General features: G+C 44.3%; 1 protein-coding gene across 4 annotated transcripts in view; it reads left to right on the top strand.

The window, feature by feature from the left end:
* The window catches only part of LOC131697518 (superkiller complex protein 3-like), a 53,845-nt gene that overhangs the window by 30,641 nt on the left and 4,708 nt on the right, over window positions 1-18,496 (top strand). For all 4 annotated transcript variants that reach the window (XM_058986873.1, XM_058986996.1, XM_058986924.1 and 1 more), the window contains 15 exons: window positions 372-433; window positions 974-1,030; window positions 1,339-1,407; window positions 1,757-1,831; window positions 2,209-2,350; window positions 2,933-3,026; window positions 3,916-3,993; window positions 10,370-10,494; window positions 10,754-10,877; window positions 11,539-11,760; window positions 12,148-12,220; window positions 15,587-15,640; window positions 15,729-15,840; window positions 16,926-17,054; window positions 18,196-18,320. In XM_058986873.1, coding sequence (XP_058842856.1) covers window positions 372-433; window positions 974-1,030; window positions 1,339-1,407; window positions 1,757-1,831; window positions 2,209-2,350; window positions 2,933-3,026; window positions 3,916-3,993; window positions 10,370-10,494; window positions 10,754-10,877; window positions 11,539-11,760; window positions 12,148-12,220; window positions 15,587-15,640; window positions 15,729-15,840; window positions 16,926-17,054; window positions 18,196-18,320 — 1,541 coding nt within the window. The remainder of the gene's footprint in view (window positions 1-371; window positions 434-973; window positions 1,031-1,338; window positions 1,408-1,756; window positions 1,832-2,208; window positions 2,351-2,932; window positions 3,027-3,915; window positions 3,994-10,369; window positions 10,495-10,753; window positions 10,878-11,538; window positions 11,761-12,147; window positions 12,221-15,586; window positions 15,641-15,728; window positions 15,841-16,925; window positions 17,055-18,195; window positions 18,321-18,496) is intronic.

The raw sequence follows: 18,496 nt of genomic DNA, 5'->3' as shown, positions 1-18,496 counted from the left end.
TATCAGTTTGCCCTCTGTCATTCACTGGTCCCCAGTTGGGCTGACTATCTGTTCTTGTAAATTAACATTTATTAAGAACCACACTGTATATTTATTTTGGCACTTCCTGTATCCCAGGTCACCCTTATCATGGGGTTAAGGAAGTGAGGTCAAACCATGGAAGTGAGGTTGACCATTGTTACAGGAAGTGACAGTGTTTAGGTTTTGTCCCTGAGAGAGGTGCATATCCCAGACATGCATTAAAAAGCAAAGCAGAACATAAACATCTGCATATCAATATGGAGACCGGTGGTGTTGCTGAGCTTGGTTATTAAAGTTATCCAATCACTGTGGTTCGTTTAGAAGATTTAAACTGTATTTTATATCTCCAGGTATTGAAAACCTGGCTCTTGCCCAACACTCATTCATCAAATCGATACAGGCTGAAGCAAACGTGAGTATTGTAAAAATACAGAAGGGGCTGATGAAATCTACTTTAGTGTTAATTTCAATAGATTAGATTCCTGTATGTCGCACATACAATGTTAGTCCCCAAAGATTGAAAATGAGTAGAATACCTGGATTGGCCCATGTAAAAGACTGTTTGCATGAAGAACTAAGGCAATGGACATAACTTCTTTCCTCTTAAAGGTTTTGAGAGTTTTCTTGGGTGTGTCTTTTTGACTGATTCTTTTAAAATAAACTTGTTTTGTATTTAATTGAAATTTCCATTACCGGTACTTATTAATGGGGGACATTATTCTAATACAGATTTTAATTTAAATTTTTATACTGTATCATGTTCTGGAAACTAGGAAAACCAACCATAAACATTGCATACATTTTTCTTGTGGTGTTGCTCCTGAAGACACAAGTTGCTTATGCCTGAGTTACCAACATTACCTTTATCTAGTGAAACCTGTCATGTGTAATGTAGCCCCATGGCAGGGAGATGTACGGTACTGACACACTTTGTTGTTGTTCCTTTTTTCAGAATGTATCAGCTTGGACAAACCTAGGCAGTTTATATCTCAAGAACGAAAATATTGAAGTAAGTATTCAAAGTTTTAGAGCATATTAGAGATTCACGTTTAAAGTCACAGCTCAGCCTAAAAGAAATCCTTATAAATGTTTACCACAGTATTTTTGCACTTTTCCAATGGTTATACTACGCATTTACCAGAGGTTTGCCATGCTTTTTCAATATGCTTTACCATACCTCTGTGCTTTTACAATGGGTACAAGTTACTTCACTACCATATGGCACATTGCAACTGATGAAGGCATTTGCAAACCGTCTAGTCGGCTTGACTTATTAAATGCTCTACTGACTGAGCCTGTGTTGTTGTTGTTTTCCAGCTCGCTCATGAAGCCTTTAAGGTAGCCCAGTCTCTGGAGCCTTCGTATGTTAACTGCTGGATCGGTCAGGTGCGTGTGGTTTTACACAAGGACATACACAAGCGCTGAAATGGAGGGGGGATTACAATCTATCAATCTACAATCTATCAATCTACAATCTATTATCTAATTGCTTAGGACATTCTTTAATATCAGTCATTGAGGTGATTGGAATCTTTGGGGGGGGGGAGACACACATGTATGTGGCAGTACATTAAACATGCAGAATGTGAAAACATGCAAAGAACATTATTCTCGATCACTGACTCCAAGTAATGTGTTTAAGAAATGTTTAGAAACCTCAGAGGCTCTAGTAAGGGCACTACCCTTTGGAGTGCAGGGTGAGTCATGTCTTCATGTTGTGTTTCTCTTTACACAGGCCCTTATTGCAGAGGCGGTTGGCAGCTATGAAACAATGGATCTGTTCAGGCACACCACAGAGCTTAGCATCCATGTAAGTATAAGGAACCTATGTGTTAGATCAAAATGTGGTAGATCAACTAAATGGTACAGGATCAATGTTTATCTCCTATGGTTTTCCATATACCATTCAGTCATTTAAAAAATATATATATATACAAGTTTTTTTTTTAATTATTTTTTTTTAATCTTTTACTTTGCCCTGCAAAGACTTTGAAATAACAAATATGCATTATAGTGTATGACTGCTAGGAAACATGGTGCAATTCTTTCCAGTCTGCAGTGACCGAAGGAGATCTAGCGAGGGTGATGTTTATCTTACCACTTGTCATTGATCCCTCTAGCTGTTGCTCTTCTAATGTTCAAATAATCCAGTAATCTTTGTTTATTTTTATTTTTTTTACTTTCCAGACTGAAGGTGTGAAAGGTTATGCCCACTGGGTGTGCTCCACGCTGCTTGATAAAACAAACAGGAATTCAGAGCTTTATCTCTACAACATTGTGCAGATGAATGCTATTACTGCCGCTCAGGTTGCTTTGAGCAAATACACAGGTACTTTCAAATACAGCAAGCCATGAAAATGACATGGTCTCTTCTACATACCCTCCGCAGATTCAGAGGGGTTTATTACTGAACTTTGCTACAAAATATCTATTAAATACTGTATTTAAAGGGCTACATTATATCATCTACATTTTCAGAATATATCATTTCTAACCTGTGTTTTTTGTAATTCTCTGTTGCTGATTCTGCTTGGATCGTTGGAAAAACTCGACATTTTTTATACAAAATCACTTTCTATCTCCTATTTCTACTGGAATTGTTAGTAAGCATGGTAAAAAAAAAGGGATTCGAAGTAGAAACAAAAAAATTGAAAATTACAAAGAACTCATGAAATTAGATATTAAACAAGTAAAATTAAGAAAATGTAGCTAAAAAGTTTATAGGAGGGGATGCGTTTTGGTTTAAGATAAATAGTACCAATAATATATCTGGTTCATGCAGTAGGTGTACTAGATACATACATGATGTTAATGTACCACAACACTGGCATTGAAAATACAGTTTCACTCTGGTACTGTCTTCATTTGCCATGTTGTTAAAATACATGTAACCGTACCTGTAAATTTGCAGAGAGAATCCGCACAGATGCAGCCGCTTTCACCATGCTGGGGTACCTGAACGAGCACCTGCATTTAAAAAAGCAGGCTGTGGAGGCCTACCAGAGGTAAGATCATTATTACTGCAGTGCACCCCAGAGGTAAGATCATTATTACTGCAGTGCATCCCAGAGGTGACATCATTATTACTGCAGTGCATCCCAGAGGTGATATCATTATTACTGCAGTGCACCCCAGAGGTGACATCATTATTACTGCAGTGCACCCCAGAGGTGACATCATTATTACTGCAGTGCACACCGGAGGTGACATCATTATTACTGCAGTGCACCCCAGAGGTGACATCATTATTACTGCAGTGCATCCCAGAGGTGACATCATTATTACTGCAGTGCACCCCAGAGGTGACATCATTATTACTGCAGTGCACCCCAGAGGTGACATCATTATTACTGCAGTGCACACCGGAGGTGACATCATTATTACTGCAGTGCACACCGGAGGTGACATCATTATTACTGCCGTGCACACCGGAGGTGACATCATTATTATTGCAGTGCACCCCAGAGGTGACATCATTATTACTGCAGTGCACACCGGAGGTGACATCATTATTACTGCAGTGCACACCGGAGGTGACATCATTATTACTGCAGTGCACACCGGAGGTGACATCATTATTACTGCAGTGCACACCGGAGGTGACATCATTATTATTGCAGTGCACACCGGAGGTGACATCATTATTACTGCAGTGCACACCGGAGGTGACATCATTATTATTGCAGTGCACCCCAGAGGTAACATCATTATTACCTGCAGTGTTACTGACCAGTGATTGGCTAAGATCTTTGAGCCATTAATACAGCATGTCTTGATAAACCTGTGCATTGGGCATTTGTTAATGAGATTCAGTCCAACTTGTATCTCCTAAACACAAAAACATACTTAAGCTCATTGGAGCTCAGAAAAATAACTTGTTTCTGATTTATTTAGGGCTATTCAGTTGCTGCAGCCCACGGGAGGAAAGGAGGCGGTGATCTTTGCTTTGAGAAACTACGGAAGGACTCTGTGGTAAGTGAAATGCTCTGGTGGCACTGTGTGTAACTCCAGCAGTACCTTTGCATTTCAGGTTATAATTAGTACCAGCAGCAGTGTTTGCAAGGAAACAAATGAATGGCATGCTGGTGCAACGCAGTACATACCCGCCTGCTTGTGTAGTTTACAGATGGAAGAGAATCCTGTGGCCGTGTCGAAATAATGAAAGTGAAGTAATCATACATCCGGAAGAGTAGCATGGCTATTTATTGATTTATTGATTTATTTTTCTTTCTCCTTAAGCAGCTTTCACAGTACATTTCGATTTCATCAGTCATCACCAGAGATCCTAGTTTTCCGCAATAAAAAGAACAAGATTCTCAGATAAAAAGGACCCCCCCCCCCGTCACATAAGATACGCAAGCAGTACTATTGAATAACAGTTAACACAGGAAGTATTTATTGGTACACTTTTAAATTCTAAGGAAGTTGCAAGCTCACCGGTACCATCAATTCAATAATATAAACAAGATTACCATTTTACTTTGAACACAAATACAAATACGTAATAGTAATTGTAGTGTAGTAATAATAAAACCCCCAAAATAGCATTCATATTAGTTTATCTCCGAATTAGTCTTTGTCATGTGGATGGCTATTGCCAAACTCATTGACCTGATCATTTTCAGCATCTTTAACAGCTTGTTCAGTAACAACAACGTGCCTCATTCAACCTTGACCGGAAGCAGTTTTATTAAACAAGTATGTTTATGTAAATTTAAAGCAGAATTGCCTGTGTTGATGATTATATATGATAAATGCATTGCTTTGGCTATATAACAACTAAAAAAAGCCTTGCATGTTTTTTGCCCTGCCCCAAGTGTAAAACAAAAAATTCTCCAACTGCATAGAAAATCAGTGTTATTCTGCAGCAAACCGATTTCTAGGACCCCTGGTCATCGCACAGACTATATTTGTTTGGTGTTTTGTGGCAGTATTTCAGGTTAATGTATTAAATTGCTGTTTGTTGTTTCTGGCTATCACTGTGTTAATGACAGCTTTTAAAGATTCATTGATCAACAAGCAGTTACTAAATTCCACTATACCAACATCGCATTAAATCTATTACTAGAATATAGTGAAAAATGTAAACAATCTGGAACTGAATCTATTGAGCCTGGAAGAAAGAAGGATTAAGGGGGGGACTTGATTGAAGTCTGTAAATCTCAAAAGGAGTTCACAAACATAACCCAGACCAGGACCAGAGGACACATAACCCAGACCAGGACCAGACGACACATAACCCAGACCAGGACCAGAGGACACATAAACCCAGACCAAGACCAGACGACACATAACCCAAACCAGGACCAGAGGACACATAACCCAGACCAGGACCAGAGGACACATAACCCAAACCAGGACCAGAGGACACATAACCCAAACCAGGACGGGAGGACACATAACCCAGACCAGGACCAGAGGACACATAACCCAGACCAGGACCAGAGGACACATAACCCCAGACCAGGACCAGAGGACACATAACCCAGAACAGGACCAGACGACACATAACCCAGACCAGGACCAGAGGACACATAACCCAAACCAAGACCAGAGGACACATAACCCAGACCAGGACCAGACGACACATAACCCAGACCAGGACCAGACGACACATAACCCAGACCAGGTCGGGAGGACACATAACCCAGACCAGAACCAGACGACACATAACCCAGACCAAGACCAGAGGACCACATAACCCAGACCAGGACCAGAGGACACATAACCCAGACCAGGACCAGAGGACACATAACCCAAACCAGGACCAGAGGACACATAACCCAAACCAGGACCAGAGGACACATAACCCAAACCAGGACCAGAGGACCACATAACCCAGACCAGGACGGGAGGGACACATAACCCAGACCAGGACCAGAGGACACATAACCCAGACCAAGACCAGACGACACATAACCCAGACCAGGACCAGAGGACACATAACCCAGACCAGGACCAGAGGACACATAACCCAAACCAGGACCAGAGGGACACATAACCCAGACCAGGACCAGAGGACACATAACCCAGACCAGGACCAGAGGACACATAACCCAGACCAGGACCAGAGGACACATAACCCAGACCAGGACCAGAGGGCACATAACCCAGACCAGGACGGGAGGACACATAACCCAGACCAGGACGGGAGGACACATAACCCAGACCAGGACCAGACGACACCATAACCCAGACCAGGACCAGAGGGACACATAACCCAGACCAGGACCAGACGACACATAACCCAGACCAAGACCAGAGGACACATAACCCAGACCAGGACCAGACGACACATAACCCAGACCAGGACCAGAGGACACATAACCCAGACCAGGACCAGACGACACATAACCCAGACCAAGACCAGAGGACACATAACCCAGACCAGGACCAGAGGACACATAAACCCAGACCAGGACCAGAGGACACATAACCCAAACCAGGACCAGAGGACACATAACCCAAACCAGGACCAGAGGACACATAACCCAGACCAGGACGGGAGGACACATAACCCAGACCAGGACCAGAGGACACATAACCCAGACCAAGACCAGACGACACATAACCCAGACCAGGACCAGAGGACACATAACCCAGACCAGGACCAGAGGACACATAACCCAAACCAGACCAGAGGACACATAACCCAGACCAGGACCAGAGGGACACATAACCCAGACCAGGACCAGAGGACACATAACCCAGACCAGGACCAGAGGACACATAACCCAGACCAGGACCAGAGGGCACATAACCCAGACCAGGACGGGAGGACACATAACCCAGACCAGGACGGGAGGACACATAACCCAGACCAGGACCAGACGACACATAACCCAGACCAGGACCAGAGGACACATAACCCAGACCAGGACCAGACGACACATAACCCAGACCAAGACCAGAGGACACATAACCCAGACCAGGACCAGACGACACATAACCCAGACCAGGACCAGAGGACACATAACCCAGACCAGGACCAGACGACACATAACCCAGACCAAGACCAGAGGACACATAACCCAGACCAGGACCAGAGGACACATAACCCAGACCAGGACCAGAGGACACATAACCCAAACCAGGACCAGAGGACACATAACCCAGACCAGGACCAGAGGGCACATAACCCAGACCAGGACGGGAGGACACATAACCCAAACCAGGACCAGAGGACACATAACCCAGACCAGGACGGGAGGACACATAACCCAGACCAGGACCAGAGGGACACATAACCCAGACCAGGACCAGAGGACACATAACCCAGACCAGGACGGGAGGACACATAACCCAAACCAGGACCAGAGGACACATAACCCAGACCAGGACGGGAGGACACATAACCCAGACCAGGACCAGAGGACACTAACCCAGACCAGGACCAGACGACACATAACCCAGACCAGGACCAGAGGACACATAACCCAGACCAGGACCAGAGGACACATAACCCAGACCAGGACCAGAGGACACATAACCCAGACCAGGACCAGACGACACATAACCCAGAACAGGACGGGAGGACACATAACCCAGACCAGGACCAGAGGACACATAACCCAGACCAGGACCAGAGGACACATAACCCAGACCAGGACCAGAGGACACATAACCCAGACCAGGACCAGAGGACACATAACCCAGACCAGGACCAGAGGACACATAACCCAGACCAGGACCAGAGGACACATAACCCAGACCAGGACCAGACGACACATAACCCAGACCAGGACGGGAGGACACATAACCCAGACCAGGACCAGAGGACACATAACCCAGACCAGGACCAGAGGACACATAACCCAGACCAGGACCAGAGGACACATAACCCAGACCAGGACCAGAGGGACACATAACCCAGACCAGGACCAGACGACACATAACCCAGAACAGGACCAGACGACACATAACCCAGACCAGGACCAGAGGACACATAACCCAAACCAGGACCAGAGAACACATAACCCAGACCAGGACCAGAGGACACATAACCCAGACCAGGACCAGAGGACACATAACCAGACCAGGACCAGAGGACACATAACCCAGACCAGGACCAGAGGACACATAACCCAGACCAGGACCAGAGGACACATAACCCAGACCAGGACCAGAGGACACATAACCCAGACCAGGACCAGAGGACACATAACCCAAACCAGGACGGGAGGACACATAACCCAGACCAGGACCAGAGGACACATAACCCAGACCAGGACCAGAGGACACATAACCCAGACCAGGACCAGAGGACACCATAACCCAGACCAGGACCAGAGGACACATAACCCAAACCAGGACCAGAGGACACATAACCCAGACCAGGACCAGACGACACATAACCCAGACCAGGACCAGACGACACATAACCCAGACCAGGACCAGAGGACACATAACCCAGACCAAGACCAGACGACACATAACCCAGACCAAGACCAGAGGACACATAACCCAAACCAGGACCAGAGGACACATAACCCAAACCAGGACCAGACGACACATAACCCAGACCAGGACGGGAGGACACATAACCCAAACCAGGACGGGAGGACACATAACCCAGACCAGGACCAGAGGACACATAACCCAGACCAGGACCAGACGACACATAACCCAGACCAGGACCAGAGGACACATAACCCAAACCAGAACCAGAGGGACACATAACCCAAACCAGGACGGGAGGACACATAACCCAGACCAGGACCAGAGGACACATAACCCAGACCAGGACCAGAGGACACATAACCCAGACCAGGACCAGAGGACACATAACCCAGACCAGGACCAGAGGACACATAACCCAGACCAGGACCAGAGGACACATAACCCAAACCAGGACCAGAGGACACATAACCCAGACCAAGACCAGAGGACACATAACCCAAACCAGGACCAGAGGACACATAACCCAGACCAGGACCAGAGGACACATAACCCAGACCAGGACCAGAGGACACATAACCCAGACCAGGACCAGAGGACACATAACCCAGACCAGGACCAGAGGACACATAACCCAGACCAGGACCAGAGGACACATAACCCAAACCAGGACCAGACGACACATAACCCAGACCAGGACGGGAGGACACATAACCCAGACCAGGACCAGAGGACACATAACCCAGACCAGGACCAGACGACACATAACCCAGACCAGGACCAGAGGACACATAACCCAGACCAGGACCAGACGACACATAACCCAGACCAGGACCAGAGGACACATAACCCAGACCAGGACCAGACGACACATAACCCAGACCAGGACCAGAGGACACATAACCAGACCAGGACCAGACGACACATAACCCAGACCAGGACCAGAGGGACACATAACCCAGACCAGGACCAGACGACACATAACCCAGACCAGGACGGGAGGACACATAACCCAGACCAGGACCAGAGGACACATAACCCAGACCAGGACCAGAGGACACATAACCCAGACCAGGACCAGACGACACATAACCCAAACCAGGACCAGAGGACACATAACCCAAACCAGGACCAGAGGACACATAACCCAAACCAGGACCAGAGGACACATAACCCAGACCAGGACCAGAGGGCACATAACCCAGACCAGGACCAGACGACACATAACCCAGACCAGGACCAGACGACACATAACCCAGACCAGGACCAGAGGACACATAACCCAGACCAGGACCAGAGGACACATAACCCAGACCAGGACCAGACGACACATAACCCAGACCAGGACCAGAGGACACATAACCCAAACCAGGACCAGAGGACACATAACCCAAACCAGGACCAGAGGACACATAACCCAAACCAGGACCAGAGGACACATTTGGAAATGAAGTGATGACAGACATTGGACAGAGATGGGAGACACTTCTTTATAGAAGAGAGTGGAGGCCTGGGAATGGGTTGACAAGTACATTGTTGATGCTGAACTATTGGGATCCTTAAAGACCTGACTTGGCAACATTTTGGGATAAATTGGTTACCAGGAATCAGACAAATGGCACTGATAGGCCGAATGGCCTCCTATTGTCCCTAAATGTTCTTATGTTCTTAAGAAGAAACTTTTTTTTTTTAATCCTTGTGCCCTGCAAAGCAGTAAGTAGCTACACAAGGATTACAAGGGTTTGTTATGAAACTGATATTGTGAGTACGCAAAAAACTTTTAAGCTGCCGTGAGACCTCAAGGTTATGACAGGTTTGTGAATGGGATGCATACAGTGGTAAACTCATCACTCAGCAGGCATGTACTCCCCTGGAGAGACTGAATCTGTGCAGTTTAAAGGTGGCAAAGCTTGCAACATCAAAGTAACCTTTCTTCTTTTTTATACCTCAGCACCACAGGTCAATACGATCAGGCCATCCAAGCCTACACATCCACGCCAGTCACAGAGCTTAGTGACATCACTGGACTTGCGCTGGCTTTCTTCAAGAAGGGTTTTTTACAGGAGAGTGCAAGAGGTAAAGTAAATGAGATGTTATGTAACATGACTGGTAGCGTAGATATTCGATTGTTTTCTTATGTCCAAACATTCAGTATTGATTTGCTCATTGCTTTCTTTGTCTATTGATGAGGCCATGATTTTTAATAGTATGTTTTCACGAAGTCCTTGCAAATGATTTGCAATTTTGGCTTTTTAGCACTATACAGAAAACCTCTGTTTTGAGATATTGTGGCTAGTGTTGGTCTTACTGTAACTCCTTTGTTCCACACTAACAGCTTATGAGAAAGCTTTGTCAGTGGTGACTACTGAAAAGGAGAAGGCTTACATCCTGACCGCCCTGGCGTTGCTGGAGCACAGGCAGAACAAAGTGGACAGTGCCAAGACTCTGCTCTTTAAATGGTGAGTGGCCAGTGGGTGGCTTTTAAAGCCACTTCACAAGATCAAAAGCCCTTTCCAGCTGGGAAAACTGATACCCAGGGCTGGAATGAAAACCGTGCATTTTAGGAAAATGGTTTGATTTAACGAGGGACTGTTTCCCAGTGCACATAAAACAGCACTTGCATACAGCCTCAGACCTTGAACAGTTTGAAGCTAGAGTGTGCAATCTATATTCATCACCAGACAACAGAATACATATTTAAAAAAAGGAAACTGGTTGAAACAAAAACCACTGGGGGCACTTGAGAACCAGAGTTGGCAATCCCAGTTCTACTGGATTCAGTAAGATCTGTGTTAGTTACTGTCCCTCATTACCTGTCGAGATAACTTGTTATTTTGACAAAATGACATTCAATCTTGTCATTTAACATAGGATTTTGCCTGCTGAATTCCAGGTGTCCAAAAAGTGTGATGTTAGCAAAGAACATAACTTCAGGTATTTAAAAGGTTGGCGCTTTCTGCATTTAAAAGTGATGCAGTAAAGAGTACGACCAGCTAAGCTAGATAAATGTTTTCAGGTATACTGTTACTGACTGTCTTGTTGGTTGTCTTTTTATGTATTACTTGGGAAGTGAAAGCGCAAACGGCCTGATTTTTCTGCCTTGTAATTTTTGTTTCCCAGCTCTATGTTGAAGGAGCCCAGTGTAGAAAGCCTGCAGTCTCTGTGCGCACTGGGCCTGGTCAATCGAGACGCTACCCTGGCTACCGCAGCCCTCAACGAGCTCCTGAAGCGTACAGACCAAAAAGAGGGGGTTCACGAGCGCTGTCTCCTCACGTGTGCCACGTTCGCCCTGCAGGGGAACAACGTGGCTGTCCAAAGACAGGCTTCCAAAGCCATCCATAGGTATGTAGAATATTACTTTTGACTTGCATTCATCTAAGAAGCTTCTACTCTCAGCAGTGTGGCTTAATCCAGGTCAACCCTGAGCAACTGTAAACGAGTCCCGATTCCTGCTCATCCAGTTCTTTAGGCTGCCAGGAAAGGTTTTAGGTCTTGTTTTTATAGATGAGAATCCTGAGACCAAGCTGTGGCTATTTTACAGTAATGCCATTTCAAACCTGTCTGATTTAGTGCCATTACGCTTTTAAGTATTTGTATGTATTACATAATCAAATGCTATAAAATGCAATTCTTAGAAAGGCGTTTTGACAAGAAAGACTTCCCAAGGACACCAGTGCCTTCAGTGTCTTGTATGTAAGCTGACGCAGCCCCTTTTTGTCCCTCTTCTAGTAACCCTGGAGATCCTGCACTTTGGGCTCTATTATCAAGATTGGTTCCTCAGTACCACCCCAGAATTGCTAAGGTAAGTTTATCAAAGACCTGTAGAAAGCATTGACCCTCTCGGGTTGGTGGCTAGCTTAGCTGCTAATGTACATTGTGTTTGATTTATTTTGTTTGCTGTCAGTGTAATACTAATGAACTGCTACAAGACTACATTCAATAGAAAATAGCCATGCCACTACTTGTGTACAGTAAAGAGACTCAAACAAGCCAAGTCAGACGCCTATAATATCAGAAAACCGTTATACAATTCTATACTCTGCTTGAACTTTTTATTACTACTTAGGCAGGTGCATAAAATAAAGCTAGTTCGAGAAGAGAAATGCTATAGTGATTGTATGTGGTTTCATATTTGCTCCATTAAATGTAATGATCAGCTTTTGAATAAAAGAAGGCAGGCTTGATACTGTACCCAGTGAGACTTCTAAATGAATCTACTGAGCAATTTAGCTCCATATCCCCAGCTAGAGACCTGCCATCAATATGCTATAGGCAGGGCCCTAACAAATTTCATTTAAAAAATCTTAAATTTCACAGTTTCAGCTATTTAAATCTTAAATTTCACGGTGGGGTAACAAACTATGAACATGTAGTTAAAAGCAGCAAAATAAAAACATTTGAAGCCCTGATGTTAACAGAAGCATATGACTAACAAAGTAGACACACTAAATGAAAATGAAACTGAAAACAGGATTGCTCTATGATTGTTGCGTTTCTGTTATTATTAAAAAGCGGTTCTGGTTTTAAACGTCATTACATGCAACAGTAACACAAAAACTATTCTGAAGTGCTGAGCAATGCTCTTTACTTAAGCCAGGGGTTGAATGTGAGATTGGAGCATCCTGTAGCTGTGTTTTTCTTCATTCCCTGTCTCTGCGGTGTAAATACCTGTCCGTATTTAGACACAGCTCTCTCTCGGCATCCGCTGAGTGGAATTGACAGACAGCCCTCAGCTAGCCTAACGGTACTACCAGCTAAGATCCGTAGGTCAGGCTAAACCCGCCCCGGATGGTGGTGTCTACCAATCAGTGAGTAGAGCACAGGTAGTGTCAATCAATAAATCCTTTCCAGTTCATGATGAGCTTTCATTTTTAAATTGAAACAAGCTAATAATCACATCAGGAACCTGTAACGGTACACATAACTTCATTGGATTTTAGTCCAGGGTAAAAGTACACACAATGTGAAATGGGTAGAGCCCTAGTTATAGGTCATCTACAGAACAGAACCTCCTTTTCAAAGAGAGTGGAAGAGTTGTAATTTCTGTCCTCTGTGAAATTTAGATTTTCCGTTTTCTAATTCACAGTTGGCAGGGTTGTAGAGTGGGTAGAAACTGTAGATGTCGTCATTTCTACAACCACCTTAATTAAGAAATTCAGCTTTTAGAAAGTTGAAAAGTAAAAAGAATCTGGAATAGTAAACACAGTAAATAATGATCTATGCACGAAATAACAATAGGGAATAATTGAGAACAGCCAAACGGATATTAAAACAGGCAAGCAATTAAATATTATGGAAATGTAGATGGTTCAATTATTCCTTTTAAGAAGCTCTGAGCTCCTCAGGCACCAAGGAGTAAGGGTGAACCTGCAGGAGAGATCCTTGCTTCCCTTGTCTCCTCAGTTACTTTGGGTCTATTACTGACAATTTAACCCTCAAAGCCCAGTGCAAGATCTTGGACAAAACATACCGAAGTTTCTTCCCTTTGCCTCCACCATCATTGTATCCATTTCATGCAAATCAGTAACTATCTCTAATTCCATGTCACAAATAAGTTATGAAGTAGTCTCTAAATCTATCAAAATTAAACCACTGGAGTAGTCTTCTGCTGCAGTGACAGGAAGTACAGTCGGGAGCAGTATTCTGAAGCAGTGACAGGAAGTACAGTCAGGAGCAGTATTCTGAAGCAGTGACAGGAAGTACAGTCGAGAGCAGTATTCTGCAGCAGTGACAGGAAGTACAGTCGAGAGCAGTATTCTGAAGCAGTGACAGGAAGTACAGTCGGGAGCAGTGTTCTGAAGCAGTGACAGGAAGTACAGTCGGCAGCAGTATTCTGAAGCAGTGACAGGAAGTACAGTTGAGAGCAGTATTCTGAAGCAGTGACAGGAAGTACAGTCGGGAGCAGTGTTCTGAAGCAGTGACAGGAAGTACAGTCGGGAGCAGTGTTCTGAAGCAGTGACAGGAAGTACAGTCGGGAGCAGTGTTCTGAAGCAGTGACAGGAAGTACAGTCGAGAGCAGTGTTCTGAAGCAGTGACAGGAAGTACAGTCGAGAGCAGTATTCTGAAGCAGTGACAGGAAGTACAGTCGGGAGCAGTGTTCTGAAGCAGTGACAGGAAGTACAGTCGGGAGCAGTGTTCTGAAGCAGTGACAGGAAGTACAGTTGGCAGCAGTGTTCTGAAGCAGTGACAGGAAGTACAGTCGAGAGCAGTATTCTGAAGCAGTGACAGGAAGTACAGTCGAGAGCAGTATTCTGAAGCAGTGACAGGAAGTACAGTCGGGAGCAGTATTCTGCAGGAGTGACAGGAAGTAAATACCATCTGCCTGATCCTTTTTTATTTTGGTCTAGAAAGCTCTGCTTGACTTGAATGTGTACTCTTTTTTTTATAGATCTTAAAATATGATTGTTTTGCTGAATGCTGGCTTGTATCTTGTGTATGTCAAGCTGCCCCATGAAGGCACATGAAAATGAATTTTTTTGTATTTACAGAACCAAGCATATTAGTCATGAAATGACATATCCCCTTTCGCATTCACTTTAGTCAGTGTTGTACCATGAATGTAGATTAATAGATTCCACTGAAATCAAGCATATGCAAAATAAGGCAGTATAATAGTGTTTCTTTTTCTATAGAATAAATAATACTATAGAATAAATAATTCTATAGAATAAATAGGAGGCTGTGAGGTCCAGTGGTTAAAGAAAAGGGCTTGTAACCAGGAGGTCCCCGGTTCAAATCCCACCTCAGCCACTGACTCATTGCGTGACCCTGAGCAAGTCACTTAACCTCCTTGTGCTCCGACTTTCGGGCGAGATGTAATTGTAAGTGACTCTGCAGCTGATACATAGTTCACACACCCTAGTCTCTGTAAGTCGCCTTGGATAAAGGCGTCTGCTAAATAAACAAATAATAATAATAATAACAAATAATACAGTAAAGTGTAGATACGCATGGCAAAACGTTACTAACCATAGGTACTGTACATGGTGCAAAGAGGGACTGTATTTCTATTGGCCCCCTGGCAACAAGGATTTCCTGGAGGCACCCTTAAATCGATATGTCAGATTACTGTGTTTCCTGTATGTAAACTGCTCAAACTCTATATGGACATTCCGTTTAAGTTCAAGAGGTGTTTTTACTTATGTGCTGCTTATGATTTCTGTTCCAGGGTGGAGCAGTTGCTGGACGAGTGGCTTGCCATTTTAGTATGACCCAAGGAAAGGTAATCTTTGGTTTCAGTCATTTAGATGGGGGTGGGTGGTCTGTAACTGTGGATCATCCTATGTTGCTATACTTGTGTTTTCCTTTAGAGTGCGCTCCTGTACAGTGGGGTAAACCAGCTGGCCGCAGGCATGCACTCGGGAGAGGACCAGCATAGTAACTCACTGAAGACCATTCAGAGGGCAGCATTACTGAGTCCAGGTACTGACTAACTGACACGTGAGGGCAGCAGTGTTGAAAGCCTATGGGTTCAAACCTCCAGCAGTGTATTTCCTTGGAACCCAAGCCACGGAAACATAGTTCTCCACTAGAACAGACCCAACACAGGTGTGGCTTGAAAGGTAATCTGACCCAAGTCACTATTTCAAATTGAGAGCACACAGCAGGATGGAAGCCAGGTAAACATGAAGTTTAGAACAAAAGACTGGAAGCACTTTTTAACATGGAGAGTTATAAATGTGTGAAATAACCTACCAGGTGAAGTAGCAACAGAAAAAATTGATTCTGTCCTATTAAATTATATCCCCTTACTAGGGGCAAATGGCGTGCCAGAAAGGGACTTGATAAGCTGATAATCTCCTCTGGCTCTCAGACCTTTCTTATGTTCTTGTGACTATAGAGGATGTGCACACCTTCAATTTCCTCCTCCAGATACACCTGGTTTGGGGCTGTTAGAGGACCTCATATTTGGCTTTTAGGAAGACTGCTGTACTGTACATTCATTCCCTGTCAACCTTTTTGTTTTGTTTTTTAATATAAGAAATACCTAATATTGCCACTATATTGCTTATAGGTAACAGGCAAGCAACAGTTTAGCCACCCAGTGGTAACACCTGCAGATATTACTGCAAAAGTCTCAGAAGCATGCATTTTTTAAACTAAAACACATTGAGCAATGTGGTGAGATTCAGTTACAGTGTTAGAGTAACGGTCAGTTAAATTTTATGGCAAGTTTTACAAAAAAAAAGGGATCTGCCATCTCCGTTGTGTGAAGCAGCTCAATTAATAGGCAAATGCTGCCCCTTGGTGTACTGTTTTTGAATTGCAGTATAGATTCAGCACAACCTCCCCACCACCATTGTGCTGCAGTGCCAGCTCACTGTTCTCTGTGTTTCTCAGAGGACCGTGTTGCTAGCTCACTGTTTTCTGTGTTTCTCAGAGGACCGTGTTGCCAGCTCACTGTTCTCTGTGTTTCTCAGAGGACCGTGGTGCCAGCTCACTGTTATCTGTGTTTCTCAGAGGACCGCGGTGCCAGCTCACTGTTATCTGTGTTGTGTGTTTCTCAGAGGACCCTGGTGTGTGGGCTTCTTTAATGGCTGCCTGTCACACTGAAAACACAGCGTGCTATCTGAGCAGCGCAGCACCAAAAAGAGCAGGCTTGGAGGAAACATTTATGAAGGCAATCTCAAAGAAAGGTACGTATAAAAATAAATGCATTTAAAAAAAATATATGTATATCATAAATTAGTTCTCCAATAAGCATTTTCATAAAATTTGTAATGCAACATATTTCTAGGAATGCCCCCTCCCCTTTTTTTTAAATCAATTTGTTATCAATGTTATCAAATAACGCCTTACCGCTGCAACCCACTTACCAACCCTGCAACCCGGATCTCTGTTTCCGCTATTAAGCAAACCTAAGGAACAAACGTTGCCCCTCTCCTGAACCCTGTAGGCGAGGCCCAGTCTCTCGTCCTGGCCTTGCCGGGTGTCTGACCGGTAGGGGTTGCTGAAGCCCGATGAGGTGAACTGTACCGGGTGGATTTTCATGCAGCTCTCCCTGTGGGCCCCCAGCCAAGATCGGCACCTCTGCATGAACAGGGTTTTCTTTGTGTAACTCAAGGGTGGGCAGATACAAGTCATTCCTTTAAAAGCTGTGCTGTCACCCACATCCACTTCATGCATGGCACTTGGAAGAAACGCAAACTGAGAGAAACATTGGATTGCTCTGCCAGCTCTGCTTAACTGAGTCAATCCAACTGGAAAGCAGAAGATAAAGCAGCTGCTTGGAAGAGATAACCATACAATAAATACAGACCTCCAGTGCCAAGGCAGTGAACCAGCCATGGAAAATACAATGTTTTGCCCCAGCCAGGGAACATTGCTTTTCATGAAATTAAGTGAATGCTGTACACTTGCCTGATCATTTCAATGCAAGTTACACTGCTGAAGGCACTTGCCAAAACATTTGTGTACTCTTAAGTTTTACCTTTCAATCAAAGTTAGTAACGTTAGGCCATGCAAACTTCATAATCATTTCTTAGTCTTTTTTGGAGGGATGTGGGCATTTTTTTATTTGTATGTTTCACATTTTAATACCTGGAACTGAGAGTGCATTGGCAGTATAGGATTCTGAATATTCTATGTGAAACCTGTTCATTCATTGGTAAATCATGCATTCAAATCATAAAGCGCCTCCTGTCTTAAATATATCTTGTACAAGGGGGATTTTACTGTGTATGAAGCATACAAATGATGAAGCATTAAAAAATAATCATGCTGAAGTCCCTGAGAAGCTTTTATCATGACCTTAACGATTGTGTTTCCCATTTTTAGTTAAAGCAGAGGAAAGTCTTCCTGTTTCCTACTCCCAGTGCCTTGAGAGCTGGGCTCTTCGACAGGCGGTGTCCGGGCTAAAGCAGGCAGGACAGACCTCAGCAGCAGAATCCCTCTGCACCAAGGTGTGGGCAGTTTTACTGAGTTATTATTATTGCATCTCCGTGCGTCACGCAAGTTGCTGAAGGTTTCAGAACTTTGGGGTATGTGGAGTCAGCTGTCTGTCAGACTATCACATGGTGATTATTTATTTATTTTTTTTGCTTTTACCTGAATGGCAGAGGGTGTGAGTTTACTGACA

Source organism: Acipenser ruthenus, chromosome 1 (assembly GCF_902713425.1).
Source record: "Acipenser ruthenus chromosome 1, fAciRut3.2 maternal haplotype, whole genome shotgun sequence".
In the NCBI taxonomy this organism is placed as follows: domain Eukaryota; kingdom Metazoa; phylum Chordata; class Actinopteri; order Acipenseriformes; family Acipenseridae; genus Acipenser; species Acipenser ruthenus.
The sequence above is the reverse complement of the archived record's forward strand: the minus strand, read 5'-3'. Positions and strand labels throughout refer to the sequence as shown.